This window comes from Carettochelys insculpta, chromosome 20 (genome assembly GCF_033958435.1).
Source record: "Carettochelys insculpta isolate YL-2023 chromosome 20, ASM3395843v1, whole genome shotgun sequence".
Classification (NCBI taxonomy): Eukaryota; Metazoa; Chordata; order Testudines; family Carettochelyidae; genus Carettochelys; species Carettochelys insculpta.
This window is the reverse complement of record NC_134156.1, coordinates 17,151,839-17,168,642: the sequence shown is the minus strand read 5'-3', so window position 1 is coordinate 17,168,642 and position 16,804 is coordinate 17,151,839. Positions and strand designations below refer to the sequence as shown.

The 16,804-nt window shown below is 40.2% G+C and overlaps 1 protein-coding gene across 5 annotated transcripts in view; it reads right to left on the bottom strand.

The window, feature by feature from the left end:
- The window catches only part of RHOT1 (ras homolog family member T1), a 63,624-nt gene that overhangs the window by 23,530 nt on the left and 23,290 nt on the right, over positions 1-16,804 (bottom strand). For all 5 annotated transcript variants that reach the window (XM_075014231.1, XM_075014230.1, XM_075014235.1 and 2 more), the window contains exons 3-12: positions 16,059-16,140; positions 14,115-14,158; positions 12,747-12,800; positions 12,201-12,253; positions 9,863-9,971; positions 9,425-9,526; positions 6,363-6,461; positions 3,976-4,084; positions 2,057-2,177; positions 136-220 (exon numbers count right to left, since the gene is read on the bottom strand). In XM_075014231.1, coding sequence (XP_074870332.1) covers positions 136-220; positions 2,057-2,177; positions 3,976-4,084; positions 6,363-6,461; positions 9,425-9,526; positions 9,863-9,971; positions 12,201-12,253; positions 12,747-12,800; positions 14,115-14,158; positions 16,059-16,140 — 858 coding nt within the window. The remainder of the gene's footprint in view (positions 1-135; positions 221-2,056; positions 2,178-3,975; positions 4,085-6,362; positions 6,462-9,424; positions 9,527-9,862; positions 9,972-12,200; positions 12,254-12,746; positions 12,801-14,114; positions 14,159-16,058; positions 16,141-16,804) is intronic.

Below are 16,804 nucleotides of genomic sequence, written 5' to 3'. Positions count from 1 at the left end.
ATTCCTGGACATTGAAATTCCTGGACATTAGGAGTGGATCTTGTTAATAAATATCCAATTGTACAGATCAAGACAAAAATGGAAGTTAAGATTTAGAGAACAACAAACACCACTTACGTCAGACTAAAAGCTTACCAAATCATGCTTATCGAAAATGCTTTGGAGAAACAAATACGCATGGTGATTCAATTCTGTTGTGCAGTCAGAAAGAATTTTCAATCTGTTATTTAAAAAAGAACCAAAGAACTAGTCAAATAATAATTAATGTCAGTCTTCCGACAAATACAAAAGAAATATTTCAAGATTTTGGCTTTGCATCCAGTTCCTCTTCTGTTTCCCTGAGAACACAGCAAGCACTATTTACTAGTTGTTCTAAAATCATCTGTAATATAAAGAACTTTCAGATATAACAGGAATATCAGCAGCTTCCCTGACAAAGCCAGGGAAGGGATAAGTAAAAAGAAAACAAGCAAATATGACAGCTAATTCCCTTATGATAAAATGGTTTGGTAAAGGATTTAAAAGGGGGGTATTCTGTAAATGGGTGGGAAATGGGGACTTGGGGCTGCTATGACTGGTATGACAAGCAGCCTTTCCCCTCCTTAACAGTCTCCTTTAACACTCATTCATAGGCAGCTGGGGGTTGAGGAAGGGGCTGAGGTCCAAGGAGCAGGCTGGCTGCGGATTAGGATGGGTGAAGGCAGACAGCATCTTCCCTCTCCCCCAGGTACATGTAAATGGTGAAGGAATTACCAGCCTTGCACGCTTCTCAGGCTAGTGCTGCCTGCCAGTTAGATATAAGCAATGGCCTAATTAAGCCACATCCAGCGTGTTCTGTCCTTGTTCCAGTATAGCTGGACAAAGGATAATTAAGTTCTGTGTTCGATCACACACCGATTGTAATGTTGAGGGGAGGAATTTCCTTCACTCATCTGATTCCGATCGTGCAACTTGCATTATCAAAGCCAAATGTTTGCTTTCTTCTCAAGAGTGAGGTATGGTCTTCTGCCAGGGATAGTATTCTGGAGTACAATGAAGCGTGTCTGATCTGCTACTGCAAATCCTATGTACCCCTGCTCTGCATATGCAGCTCACAGTGAAAACTAGATGACACTATAAAATACAAGTTTAGACATTTCCCCTAAAACACTACAGGTGCGTCTACACTTGCATTCCTCTTTGGAAAGAGGTAAATCAAAAATGCAAATAAAGTATACATTTGCATCTTTGGCACTTCATTTGCATATTCTAATTTCGAAAGAAGAGAGCCAGTGTAGATGCTGCTCCTTCGAAAGTAAACCCATCTTCGAAAGAATCCTTCTCTTTATTTAACGGGAAGAAGGATTCTTTTGAAGATGGGGTTTACTTTCAAAAGAGCAGCTGCTACACTGGCTTTCTTCTTTCAAAAGAAGCTCTTTCAAAATTATAGCATGCAAATGAGGTATCAAATATGCCAATTTATGCCTCACTTGCATTTTCAATTTACCTCATTTGCATACCTTTTTTGAAAGAGGAATGCAGGTGTAGGCGCACCCTACAAGTGGAATTCCTTTATCCTTCCACTCTATCTAGATACAAGTATGTTTGTGTAATCCAACACCCAAGGAAGGAATTGGAAAGAAGTTGCATTGACTTCTGTCGCTGTTGGCTTAGGCCCTTAATGCACGCACATAATCAAAGTGACACACAAATCCAAAGATTATTTTATACTATATACCCCAGAATGTGTTTATGTAAACAAATATTTCTGACAATGCTGGGAGATCTGTTAGTAAGTAAAACAAAGCAGCAGAAATGTAGCACTTTGAAGACTAACAAAACGATTTATTTGGTGATGAGCTTTTGTGGGACAGACCCACTTCCCAAGAAAGCTCATCACCAAATAAATCATTTTGTTAGTCTTTAAAGTTATACATTTCTGCTGCTTAGTTTTCCTGGAGTACAGACTAACACAACCTCTCTGTCACTGTTAGTAAGTAGTCGATTTAGCAATCTCAAGGTATGAAATAACCTTTCCTCTTAGAGTTAACGTGAAAATTAAACAACTGAAACGTACGGAGGAAACAAATACTCCAGTGTGAGCTCTAGGTCATCATCATATCCAAAGCGGCGTAAAACTGTCCAAGTTGTTTCATGTCTTCCTCGCTGAATAAAAAGCGTGTGTAGAAAAAGAAAACCTGAAATTAAATGATAACTTTTAAGACTCTGAAGGTTTTCGAACATTTAATGTTTACACTGAGGGTTTTTGATTTTTTAATTGAATGAATGCAAAAAAAAACCCCACACAAATACAAAAGCACTGTGCAGAATACATAAAATCTGAATGAATACATGACATTTTCTGTACCTTCAATTTGTACAAGTATAATGCTTTTAAAATTGGATTACTAAAATTGTCTTGTTTCTCGAGTGTAAGCACCAGCATTTTCATCATAGGGTTGGTTTTAAATTTCTTTCATGAAGAAAGTTTTTATACAGCCTCCATTAAACATATAAAGAATGACAACCTTCGTATGTAATTTCACAGAAGCATGTATTAGTTTTGCTATGCCATCTAGGGTAATTGCTTAAGTACTTTCTACGTATTACCAAAAACTGAGATTATTCTTCCAGTTCTATCCACACATGATTTATTAAGGCTGGGTCTAGAATCAGGTTTCTCCCCTACGGTTTTTCACTTTTGCTGTCACAATTGCAGCTGTCACAGTTTTCTATTTCTTCCACAGAAATAGAAAATATATTGCCTTTAATTTTTACTGCTTCTTCCAAACAGGTTGCCACGAATGAATGCAGAGAAAGGGCTAACCCTTACAGATGCAACTCTCTGCAGAGGGTGGTGAAATAAGACAATGGGAGGAAAAGAAATTCTTTTAAACTGAGAACTAGTGCAGTCTGAGGGACTCTCTGTCTAGGTCTGCAATTGGGAGCAGAAAGACCAAAATGCTTGACTCAATGCAGTAAATCTCCTGGCCATCTCAAAATCAGCCATAAATATCTAAGTAGAGGGGAAATTTTGGTTAAACGTGATCAGGTTATGGTTATTTTGAAATTGGTGTGGACTTTTTCAGGTTCTCTGGTCAGTATTTTGATTTTTTTTTCCCCCCGTACTCTGTAATTTCTAAGCTGAATCCCCAGGAAGTAGTTCTCTTCCTGCAACCAAAATGTTTGAGCTGTTTTTTCTCATGAATAAATTACTTTTCTTTTGTTTTGGTTGTGTTTTTTTTTTTTAAGGGTAATGATTTGATCCCTGTGTCCCAGAGAAGGGTGTGTGTATATCCATGCCTTCGACTGAAAGGTCAACTATCAGAACATAACTCTTTGTTTCCACGCTCTCTTCTAAGGGAGGGTTAAGAGCTTGAGGTTTATGCCAGAAGGAGATGTCCCAAGTGTGTCTTTCAAGGTTAAAGGGAGCTTCTCTCACTTGAGTGGTGGTGGCGACTGCCCCCCAGGGTCAGGAAATCTGTGACCTTGGGTTTTTTTTGTTTTTTTTTTTTCAGCAGAGCCTGAAGAGACAAGGTATTTTTACGTTTTTTGCAGGATCCCACTTTCTGCACTTGGAATGTCAGAGTGGGGAGGCAGTCCTGAAACAGGTCTACACAGTAGTCATTGAAATAATGGTGAGAACTAATGCTTTATCTACACTATTGCTCCCTCTAGTAAAATCAATCAAACAGCCTACTCTAAATGGAAACTCTACAATTTGCCCAAGACAGAATTTCTTTAATCAGCACACTTAATTCAGACATTTTTGTCCCTTACACATTCTCCACATGAACTCAATTTCTTCTCCCCCGTTATTCTTCAGTGTATCATCCTCAGAAACCAAGCCACAGACAAGTTATGATCAGCTCTTGTGGCCAAGGGAGCAAAAAACCAAAATCATATTTCAAACACTTTTTCGTTCTTTAACAGATTATTCATAGACTTTTCTTCTTTTATATCAACTTTAAATATCTCTGGTTGAATAATACCTACCTTTTAACGTCAATCCATTTTCAGCAACTCCATCACTTAGATTTTTTCTGACTACGTTCTTTACATCTTCTAATGCTTGTGGTGCTAGTGGTGTATTAAAACAAATTCTCTAACAAACAAGGAAAACACACATTAGAAACACCGATACTAAGTCAATCATATGGCATGTTGTGCTCAAAGTGCACCCCTAAAAGCTATATTAATTTAATGGTATGGAGAATCCAAGCAAATTCTAAATTAAGGCAGAGCAGGAAGGATAGTTTCTTGCTAACTGGGATAATTCTCACATAAAAGCAGAACAGGCCAGGGTAAATATTACTTCCTTCAGTTTTCAAGATTGTTAAAGACTCAGAGTAAACCCCTTAAGAACAGGTATTTAAAGAAACTGAAATGAAAAACTGGAGACTCTCAGGACTGTATTTAAACTTGCACAGAGATGGGTATGTAGAAAAATCCTTTTTAGTTTTTCAATGAAAGTGTTACAAATTGCATACGACAAACCTAAGCTATTCATTTGAATTACCATCTTAGTAACAGCCAGCCACAGTAACATGAATTCATGTTTAAGAAGCTTTAACTCTGCATTTCATTTCTTAGCTCTAAAACTTAAGTTTAAATGTAATTCCCTATCAGAAATGTTACACTGATTTCATCTCACTCATTTCATTCCAAAGGTAGCTGTGTTAAGTTTATAAAAATCCAAGCAGTCTTGTAGCACCTTAAAGACTGACAATTTTATTTATCAGGTAATGAGCTTTTGTGGGAAAGACCTACCTCTTTTCATTGGCATCAGTGGAGTAACTCCTGATTTTACACTAGTATTCAAGAAGAATGAGGCCCAATATCTCTTATGGGTATCAACATTAATGGCAAGATTTTTGCACTACCCAAAGGGTGTGTGTGAAAAGACTTCTGCCACCCCCTTACCAGGACTAAAACCAAAATCCCAGTGGAGACATTGAAGAACGTAATGGAATCCCAAGGGAACATGAGCTCTGGCCCTTTCCCTAAATCCACATCAACAAGAAGAATAGCTATGCCATATAGTACCCGATGTACTGGCTCCTCTGGAATAGAAGGAGAAATTTTGGCCAGGTCAGCAGCCCCCTCCAGTCCCAAAGCACAGGGCAATTCCTTAAAATGTACAATCTAGCCTGGAAACAGTTTAATAATTAAAAACTGATATCTGAAGGTTACCAGTCATTTTTCTGCTTTTGATAGTATTTTAGAGCACAGCTACTCAAAGGCAAGGGGTAATAAAAGAACAGTACAGTAAACACTCGATTTGCACAGAGGTTGTGTCCTGAGCACCCTCCACCTAAATCAAATTTCATGTAAATTCAGGGGGTTGGGATTTGGGGAGATCCCCGGAATTCCCCTGGCTGGGGGAAGTGGGCAGCTGGAACCTCTTCTCCAGCCAGCGGCTCCAGCTTCCCCTGTGGGCGGGTGGGGCACCTCCTGCTTCAGCAGCTGGCCATGCGGAGAGGCCATGGCACCCCTGTCACCCCCCAGCTGCAGCTTAGCCCCAGGGTTGTTTGGGTGGCAGCAGCTCCAGCCACGGCATGGCTTGGCCCTGGGCAGCTCCAGTCATGCTTGCCCCTCTCCGCCCCCAGTGTTTCAGTGCCAGGAAGCGGTAAGGCAGGAGCTGCTTCCTAAGGAGCCCTTGGGCCAGCCAGCACAGTGGGGGGTAAGCAGCAAAGCGGGGTAAAAGAAAGTACTTGCATTAATATAAGAACGGCCATACTGGGTCAGACCAAAGGTCCATCCAGCCCAGTGGCCTGTCTGCCAACAGTGGCCAATGCCAGATGTCCTAGAGGGAGTGGAACGAAGACAATGATCAAGCGATTTGTCTCCTGCCATCCATCTCCAGCCTCTGACAATCAGAGGCCATGGACACCATTCCTAACCTTGACTAATAGCCTTTTATGGACCTAACCTCCACGAATTTATCTAGCTCTTTCTTAAATTCTGTTATAGTCCTAGCCTTCACAGTCTCCTCTGGCAAGGAGTTCCACACGTTAACGATGCGCTGAGTGAAGAAGAACATTCTTTTATTAGTTTTAAATCTGCTACCCATTAACTTTATTCGGTGTCCTCTAGTTTCTTGTATGATGGGCACAAGTGAATAACTTCTCCTTATTCACCCTCTCCACACCTGTCATAATTTTCTATACTTCCATCATGTCCCCCCTCAGTCTCCTCTTTTCTAAAGTGAAAAGTCCCAATCTTTTTAGCCTCTCCTCATACGGGACCTGTTCCAAGCCCCTAATCATTTTAGTTGCCCCTTTTTGAACCTCTTCCAGTGCCAGGATATCTTATCTAGGTATATAAATGTGTACGTTGAGTCCACGCAAAAGAGGTGGGGGATGTCTACCATATGGACATACCTGAAAAAAGTTGAGCTCTGCATCACTGAGTGTACCATCATTATCCTGATCAGAGATTCTGAAGATCCGAGTGAGAGCTTTTATACAGGCAGGTTTCAGCTACAGATCGAGAGAGAAATTAGGAGCCTCTTTCACAGGATGTTTTTGTTTTGTTTTGAACATGAAAATAATCACACTAACACCAAAAGAGAGCACTGCTGTTTTACATTTTCAAAAGGGGCATGTAAAATTTAACACATATAAAGAACAAACCTAGCACCATTAAAATCTTACACACAGAAAAAATTAAACAGTCAATTTTTATACTAAATTTCTTTAAATTCTAATATATAAAACCCTGACTCTATCCTTAGAGGCTGGAAAATTCAAATACTCAAAAATAGTTCTCTATCTGCTGCCTTATTGTAATATAAAAAGTTTAAAAAACTAGTTCATTGTCAGAAATGTGAAGAAAACAATTCTCCTAGACTTTCCTAATACACATTGAGGTGAATTATATATGGTCTGCAGACTAGGTCTAAGAGGTCAGTGAAATGTTCTTGTTACCATCGCAAAAAGGTTTTCAACCCGCAATACACAGACCATGTCTATCAAAACAAAAAGCAGTCAAGTAGCACTTTAAAGACTAGCAAAATGGTTTATTAGGTGAGCTTGGGTCTGTCCCACGAAAGCTCACCTAATAAACCATTTTGCTAGTCTTTAAAGTGCTACTTGACTGCTTTTTGTTTTGACAGTGTATAGACTAGCATGGCTTCCTCTTTGTTACTATAGACCATGTCTATGATTTTCAAAGTGGTCTGTACCTCCATCTGAAATTTTTCAGGGGTCCACAAATGAAAAAAAGTATAAAATCATGGCATTAGACTACTATGTCCTTTTAAAATATCTGCCTTTTAAGATAACACATTAATCCAGAACAGAGCAACAAAAATTAGAGGTTTAGAAAATATGACCTATGAGGAAGGGTTGAAAGAAATGGGCAAGTTTAGTCTTGAGCAAAGATGACTAGGGAGAAACCTGATGATGGTCTTCAAATATGTTAAAGGCTGTTATGAAAAGATTAGTGATCAATGTTTCTCCGTGTCCACTGAAGATACAAGAAATAATTGGTAAATCTGCAGCAACAGAGGTTTAGGACGGATGTTGGAAAAAGCTTTCTAATTATAAGGATAGCTAACAACTGGATGAGACTCCTAAGCGAGGTTGAGGAATCCCTGTCACTGAAGGTTTTTAAGACCACGCTAAAACACCCACACACATGTATCATGGATGGTTTAGGTATACTTAATCCTGCCTCAGCACAGTAGGATGGACTAGATGACCACTTAAGGTCTCCTCCAGCCCTGTATTTTTGTGATTCTACTTCTAATACTTAAGAATATTTATGTAAATCGGTGAGAGAAGCGCGTGGCAGCTGTGGCCCTGGAGGCTCTGGTGAGTCACCAGCACTGAATTAGAATTGGGGGCTGGAGGTGCCTGGCCTCTGGGGGAGGGCATTCGGTTAGAGTCAGGGAAGGAAGAGACTGGGGCTGCCTGGCTCTGAGGGATGGGGAGGACACTCATTTGGAGCTGGGGGCTGGGAGTGTGTGGCTCTACAAAGTTCTGTATAACGTAATGTGGTGAATGTGGAAAGACGACAAACGCAAGTGTGGTGATCTTTGAATTCTTATTGAACGCTGCTGCTCTAGAGCTACAGCAAAGCATTACTGAACAGGCACCTGATATATGTTAAACCGGTTTAAGTAAGGTTTCAGGAACAGCTATCAGGCCAATCACAACAATTTTAACCATACGCTCATTTACATACAAAGCACTGTATATAAGGACCAAGAGCAAGCAAAAGGAAAAGCTGATGAGTCTGTACCCAAGCAAGAGAGAAAAGGAGACAGAATTCTCTCCCCATCAGATGGGGAGGGGGAAAACCAAAAAGAAAAGCTCCTGTTCAGCTACCAGCTGGAAAACAGCAAGGCATGAGGGAAAAAGAAAAGGAAGACACTCATTGCACTGTGGTGATACAAGGTCTGCACATACCACCACCAAGCAAAATCAGGGTGTGCAAAGTAAGGCTGCGATTATTTGTGGCTAATACGCAATGTTCAAGATGAAGTGCCAATCCACAATAAGTGACAAACTGAGTGTCCCTATTAATAGCTACCTATATTATTATTATTATCATCATCATAAAATCCCACATGTAACCAGATAATCCATAGAACTAGTTGCCTTGATAACTAAGAAACTAACTACGGCTGTCCGTAGCACGTTAAAACACCCATGCACACATCCTTTCTGAAACTCTTTGTCCAAAGCGTGCTCTGAAAGAATTCTACTTTCTGTTCCACTGCAGTAAATATGGACTAACTACCCCACAGTAAATAGCATTACTTTGAATTTACATCTGTGTTAATGGTGAAAGAATTTGGAAACAGATAATATCAGATTACATTTGATGTAATTGTGTAATCATGACCAAATCAAAACTGAAAACTCAATTTGCAATTGCTTGCACCATAATTAATTGGGAAGTAAAAAAGATGATATCCCACAACATTCTCCCACCAGGATCTTATAAAAGTCACACCTCTGCTCAATGTCAGAGACTACAGGCATAATGAAGCAGGTACATGACGACCACACTTAGGCTGTCTAGACTGCAGGCTTCTGTTGGGAGATCGAAGGTCTCTCAGCAGAAGTCTGCTGCGTTGGGGGCCTTCTGCCAACATACCTGTCTTCATCATTCCATGGAAGAGGGAACATCTTGGCAGAAGGTTTTTTCCCCAACATTTAGCCCTGTCTGTACAGTCCAAATATTGGGAAAGCCTCTCTCGACAGAAGTGTCAGCATGAGATACACAAATGAGGTGCACAATTTGCATATCTTTCACCAACTGTTCTCGGCAATCCAGACACAGCCTTACACAGAAATAGTCAAACAAGAAAAATATTCAAGCAAGAAGTGAAACAAATATTTTACTATTCTAATGCAACTGTCTCCTGAAAAAGGTTTAGCAAAACTATGTTATTACTACTACACACATGTACTGATTTAAAAACAAAAAGTACCTCTTTTTCTTCTGGACAATAGAGAGGCCCTGTTGGATGTAAAACAGCTTTCTGTGCATAATAGAATAGCTCAGATATATTCTTCAAGTTTTTGGCTGAACACTGAAAGAGAAGCCTTTAAATTAGTCAGCTCTTTGGAATATTTCACCATTCCTCTGAGGGTCTAAAATGCAAGCTGAATTCTTGGAAATTTGATTCTTAATAGTGGATACTGTGCTCCTCTGGGGGGAAAAAAAAATCAAGGCCTAAGTGTTTGCAAAGATAAGTTCAATGGGATCCTCACATCAGTTGCAGCCTCTTAACACTACTGTGATACAAACGATGTAGTAATTTTGAGTTCATTTATCACTACTATAATCTGAAAATATAAGTATAACTTTGGCAGCAGTGTGATACCTATTGTGCATGCAGAATGGATTCCAACGTTTGGAAGCATACCTCTACGCAAGTTTCTATATCTGTGTATTGGTTCATAATGGGAAGGATGGTCTCCATACTGCTATATTCCACTAGATCAGATTTGTTTCCAACCAATATAAGAGGAAGCCTGAAAACATAACATTTACAATGAGAGGGAGGAAAAAATATCAGGTTTATTTGGTAACTCACATTACTCCAGAAGAAGTAAACAAATTGCTTTTATGTTGTTTCCATGAATAACTAAAATCCAAGAGTAAAAAGCAGGACAAAAACAGATTTATTTCATGATGGTGTCAAACAAATTAATAGGACAAGGACTTAACTTACACAGTGCTCTAATTGTTTTACTTTTTTTTGAAAAATTAAAGTGTGGTTACTTATAAAGCTTCCATTATCTACAGTAACACACAACGGCTACGTCTACACGTGAAGCCTACATCGAAGTAGCCTATTTCGATGTGGCGACGTCGAAATAGGCTATTTCGATGAATAACGTCTACACGTCCTCCAGGGCTGGCAACGTCGATGTTCAACATCGACGTTGCGCAGCACCACATCGAAATAGGCGCTGCGAGGGAACGTCTACACGCCACAGTAGCACACATCGAAATAAGGGTGCCAGGCACAGCTGCAGACAGGGTCACAGGGCGGACTCAATAGCCAGCCGCTCCCTTAAAGGGCCCCTCCCAGACACACTTGCACTAAACAGCACAAGATACACAGAGCCGACAACGAGTTGCAGACCCTGTGCATGCAGCATGAATCCCCCGCTGCAGCAGCAGCAGTCAGAAGCCCTGGGCTAAGGGCTGCTGCACACGGTGACCATAGAGCCCTGCAGGGGCTGGAGAGACAGCATCTCTCAACCCCCCAGCTGATGGCTGCCATGGAGGACCCCATAATTTCGACGTTGCGGGACGTGGATCGTCTACACGGTCCCTACTTCGACGTTCAACGTCGAAGTAGGGCGCTATTCCGATCCCCTCATGAAGTTAGCGACTTCGACGTCTCGCCGCCTAACGTCGAAGTTAACTTCAAAATAGCGCCTGACGCGTGTAGCCGTGACGGGCGCTATTTCGAAGTTAGTGCCACTACTTCGAAGTAGCGTGCACGTGTAGACACAGCTAATGTAACATGTACGTTTTCTGTAGGCATTCCTACTGCACCTGTACACTGTCTGCCACTTGTAAAGATATGGAAACTGAGCCAGTGGGTAAAAATAATCATTTCATACTCTGCACTTTGAGAGATCCCCAAGTAGCTCAAGATTACTCAAAAAAAGTAGACATGGACAACACTACCACAAAATATTTTTTTTCTCTGTGTTTTGTTTTGAAAATAGCTAACTCAAAAATTCACACAGAGAAATGGGGGTCCAGCTTAAGCCAACCAAAGGCAAGAAGTTCAAAATACAAACCATCTCTCCTATTTTTAGCCTGTTGCAGAACTTCCTGAAAAGCTCTCTTTTAACTTCTCAGTTTCCAACATTTCATAGATCTGTGCAAAATTGAAAATATCTGAAGCTTGAAGAAATCAGAAGCTGACCATGGAGGCAGCACTGTGATGAGACCATGGACTTTCTCTCAACCCAGTGTTTCTCAACCGGAGGTACATGTACCCTTGGAGGTACACCAAAATCTTTCAGAGACTATCACCTACATATTTGCCTAGCTTCACAAACAGGCTACATAAAAAAAAAACAAAAACATTAGTAAAGTCAGTATAATCTAAAAGTTCACTCAGACAATGACTTGTTTCAACACCTTCATATGCCTTATACTGAAAAGTAAGTACAATATTCTATTCCAATTCATTAGCAGGCTTCAGTGATATTTTTGCATGTTTTTGTAAGTAGTTTCTAAGTGGGGTGTAATTTGGTGGTCATGCAAAATAAATGTGATTTCTAAAAAGGGTGCAGTGATCTGGAACAGTTGAATGGCACTTGTTGCAAGTCCTCAGATTACCTTAGGACCATGTTATTTAACCAGTGGTATGCATCCCCCCAGAGGTATGTGAGAGAAGTTTGTAGGTACTCTTTACAAAAAAGAGTTTGAGAAACATTGTCTTAACCCTACTTCATCAGAAAACTCATGCAGGCTATTACAGTAGAAGAAGTAGGATGGCATTCACATATATGGTACAAGTCATCAATGACATTTTTAAAATAGCATATTTGATGTGTAAAAAGTTATTTGCTAGTTGACAATAATCTGTAAAAAATTTAGGCAGCTTGGCTACTTCAACCTAGATTCACATCTGTCTTTTCTGTATGTTCAAGACCCTCAATGTTATTCAATTGCCCCCCATCACACCGAGATTCAGGTGTGTTTGATATTTCTTTCTTTCTCTCAGTACATACCTGCTATCTTTGTCTGTTCTTTCATTGATGAGAGGAATCCATCTGCTTGTTACCTAAAGCAGCAAATTAGCACTCATCAAGAAACAAACTTAGGCTAATGTGACTGACATGCATACAGTAAACTTGGGAATGGCTGGTCATGGTTTTTTGCTTTCTGTGCTTATCATGAGTAAGAAGGAGCATTGCATGTGACCACAAGGGAGTAGGAAGGAACAAAAGAAAAGTACAAGCTGATTGAAAACAATTGTCCTAGCTAACTGCTGCATGGCATTAGCAGGCTCAGAAGAGAATTTTATCCAGTGCTCCTCGTTTGTGAGGAAGGTATGTCCAACAAAACACCCTGATGGGTTAAACAAGGAAAACCAATGATTCATGGGGACCACCAAAAACAATACTATTGGTAGATTATATACCATGTAATATTTCCAGTGAAATTTTATGCACTTTAGAAATTCAAGAACCAGTTTTTCACTGTGCTGTCAGGTACCCTTTCACAGGCAGCATCTTAAACAGGGCTAGATATCATAAAAGATGTTTTCATCATACCTTGTCAATAGAATTCTTGTTGTTAACAGCATACACTATGCAAATTACATTAGCCTAAAATGAGAAAATGAAAAGCCACTGAATACTGAACGTGTGCACTTCCAAGAACAGTAAACAGTTAAAAAGCATACCTAGTAACATCACAACAAAAGAATAAAGCATGCTGCACTGGTGGCCAGTGTTCGTGGCCCTAACTTGAACATAAAATGTAGAGCCTAACTGACGACCTGGAGAGGGCCAAAAAATGAAAGGATACTAAGAAATATTCAAATCAGTTGTCTGACAAGGTAAAGTCCAGGGCAATGGTAGCACATACTACTAAGTAATCTGTGTTTGAGTTGTCACAGATTATCTATTTTTCCCTTGTTCCCAGAGCAGCAGTTCTTGATTTGGCCACGCAACAAAGAAGACATGAAGAAACTGCCTATATGCAGAACATACAATGGTGTGTTGAAGATGCTTAGATAGCAGAAAGGGCAGGAAATGAAGGATTCTAGTAATTCCACAAACATCCCATTGCAGCAATTTGCTCTTGAGGGTACTGCTACAGGTTGACATAAAAGCGTTAGCTGGACTTTTCAGGCATTAGGATAATTTTGCTGCAAACATGGCCAGTCCTTTGGTTTACTGCCTAAAAGAAAATTGGTTTCTCCATTTTCACCCGATTTGCAAAAAGGCAGAAGCACTGCATTGAGAGCTACTATCTTCTCTGGTGAGAAAGCCAAAGCTGATCATTTGCAGTAACTAGCACAGGAAGCACAAAATCCTGTGTAACTGTGTTTCAGGCTAGCTATGACAAACCTTACAAATGGGAACCAGGAGAGGTGGTGCTGTGTGGGCACGGCTTTTTGTCCCATGTTCAGAGGTTAAGAGAGTTTGAGATGGATTCAGGTTCACCATCCCACCTATATTTCCTCTGTGATCAGCCTGGACTTGCCAATACCACATTCTAACATTGCCAGGACACAAGCTAGCCTCTCACTCCAACAAGGAGGAGAACAGCAGAGGCAAAGTGCTCAGCCCTCCAAGGAGCTGACTGAATTACCACAACGCAATCCCTTTTCATTAACAGCGATAACTGCTCTGATGCAATTCCTTAAACACACACACACACACACACACACACACACACACACAGAGAGAGCACTCAATCTTCCTCAAGCAGAGGAACTTTTGCTGTGACAAAGGCCTTTAACATGAAGGTGAGAGAAGTATTAAGGAAGAATGGGAGGGCTCTCTTCCCATAATTCAAGCCAGAAGCCCTCTAAAGCAAATAAACTATTTTAAAAGTTTGTTATTAACAGACAAGAAAATTAAGGAGTAGAAGCTGCCTAATTAGATTCTAGCTAATCCCAAATTGTTGCTTACCTGTGATATTTCATGGTGAAGCTGCTCATCACTTTGCTCTGCTTCTGCATGCAACAGGAAAAAAAAACCCACCACTGATAGTGAGTATCTTCATGTCCAAACCAAAGAATATTTTACATTGTTCGTTCAGGGTGCAGACACTCTGGGAATGGCCCATTTGATTGTTAATCACTTTTAGCAAAGTATATTGACTAAAAATATGCTTCTAATGGAAAGGCAGTGACATAGATGCCCTTGCCACCAGGCTGAAACTGGCATTTGCACACCGATATCCAATATGAACTTTAAAGCTGAATAACTGCATGGGTAAGACTAAGATCCCTCCAGAATACATCAGGGTTTGGGTCCACTAAATTTTCTGCCATCCTCTTCTTGGGGTGCGAATCTGATGCTGTTATTCTACAAGGACTACAGTGCATTCCTAAGAAATCAGAGCTTTTATTACCTCAGAGATTTTGTAAAACACAGAAAATCCCTGGCTGTGTGATATTTAATCCTAAACACGTGGTGTGTTTCCACACATTCCACTAAGAAACAGCCCAAAATACGCTAATGAGGCATGTATGTAAATTCCAAACACCTCATTAGCATAAGGTCATGTGATTTGGAGTCCAGAAGACGGTCTTTACATATGTGCCTCATTAGCATATTTCGGGCTGCTTATTAGCATGCCACTTTTGGAGAAAGTGGCGTGTGTATAACCAACCTTGGGGAAGGCATCACAAAGTACTTTGGACTAAAGTAGGAAATAACTGATCACAGCATCACTAGAGACAGAAATAAAGTTTGTATAGACTATCACAAAGAAGCATTCTTCACGTGTTGTGGTCAGAGTTTGGGATAATTACAAGAAAGTGATCTCTTTTTCAAAACACCAAAGAAGCATTTGCTACTGAGAGAAAAGTAGGGCTGTATTCAAATAGGGGAAAATCTTAACTGTAGTGCCACTTCTGTTCATATGACAAGACATACCTGAAAGAGGGTGGTAATAAGGTATTTAGTTAATCTAGTAATTTAAAATCACATTTATCATAGGAATTGAGTGGGATCAATGCAGATTTACCTCAAGCATTCCCAAATAATTAGGACTAAAAGGGAAAATACTCCAGTGTTTAAACTTACTCTGATTTTTAAACCATGTGAACCTAGCTAGGAACCAACACCAGTGGATACAGGACATCAAAATTAACACTGACACACAAATTGACAAAAAAGTGCAGTTACATCACCTGAAAAATCTCTCAGTCCCCACCTTTGAATGGTGTATTCATTGGGCTCTTGACTTTGAAATTGCCTTTTATCTTGTTATGACAGAGTCTGAGTTTGATGATTTTTTCAGGCATGCCATAAAACTTAACTGCTAGGTTGAGTTTCTTCCTGCTACACACTGGTAGGACAGATTTATGCTTTCTATTCAATTTCCATATTCAGCCTACTGATAGTGATTTAGCAAGAACCAGGTGAGATGGGAACATTTTAAAAAATGAAAAGAGTTAAGATATTCACAGAAGTTTAAACTATGTTGTCAGCTCATCCTGTTGTGCCAAGATAGCACAGTACACAGAACACATAAAAGTTGCCTACCTTGTCAGTGACTCCTTCACTAAATGCGATGAGAGCACTTTTGGATCTCTCTGAATTCAGTCACCTTGAGCCTGATCCTGCAAACACTTACCAACATGATCACACCACCCACCTCACCCTAACAGAACATTTCTGCTGTTGACATCAGTGGGACTACCCATAACAGCACTAGGTTCAGTGGAGTTTACAGGATCAGCCTAGGTCAATTTACCTCACCAATGACCCTCAAAAAACCTACATTAAAATAATGTTAAATTTCATTTTCATTTCCTGGCAGAAACCTTGAGAAGGCTGCTGAAGCAGGAAACCAACCCTAGACAAGAATAAGTCATATAGCCTTGTGTACTATAGAACCACTACCTGAATAATCCACGATGTGCGTCGGCACCCTTTCAGGGGTGACATCAGCAGGGATGGTGATTTCTTCTGCACGTGGAGGAACCTTGATTTGTAAACAAAGAGTGAAAAAAGAAAAGTCTCTATAAAAACTGTCAAAGCAGAAAAATGACCAAACGCTGTACAAAAAGAGCATAAATACATTTCTCCACTGATCAGAAAGCTTTAAATAGAAATGATTATTCATTTTGTTAGATATTTTCAACAAAATTTATTCTTTTATGTTCTTAAAACTTCTGTCATTTTATTATACAGTGTTTGCTATGCAAGGAATCTCAGAACCAGCAGTGGGCATTTTACTGTAATACAGACATAACCTGAGCATACTACCACACATCAAAAAGTGACCTGTGCCACAAGTCTCAGAACCCACATCAACTGACTTGGGTTTGCAGGGCTAATGCTCTCTTGTGGAGACTCCTCTTGCTGAGATGCAAAGCCCAACCTGTACGCTGTTCTTTTCAGCCCCACAGCGCAAGTTCTGCAAGCCTGAGGCTGCGTCTACACTACGAGGTGTTGTCATACGTAATACTGTTAACTTGATTAACTGAGTCGTAACACCAATTACAAAACAGCCATATTACGGGATGGGTATAGCATCTATTTTGAATTTAAAATCTCGAATCAAGGCTACTGTGGAAGCACCGTGTCCTTAATTCAAATTTGTTAGCCTCCAGAAGTGTCCCATACGTATCCCACAATGCTCCGTG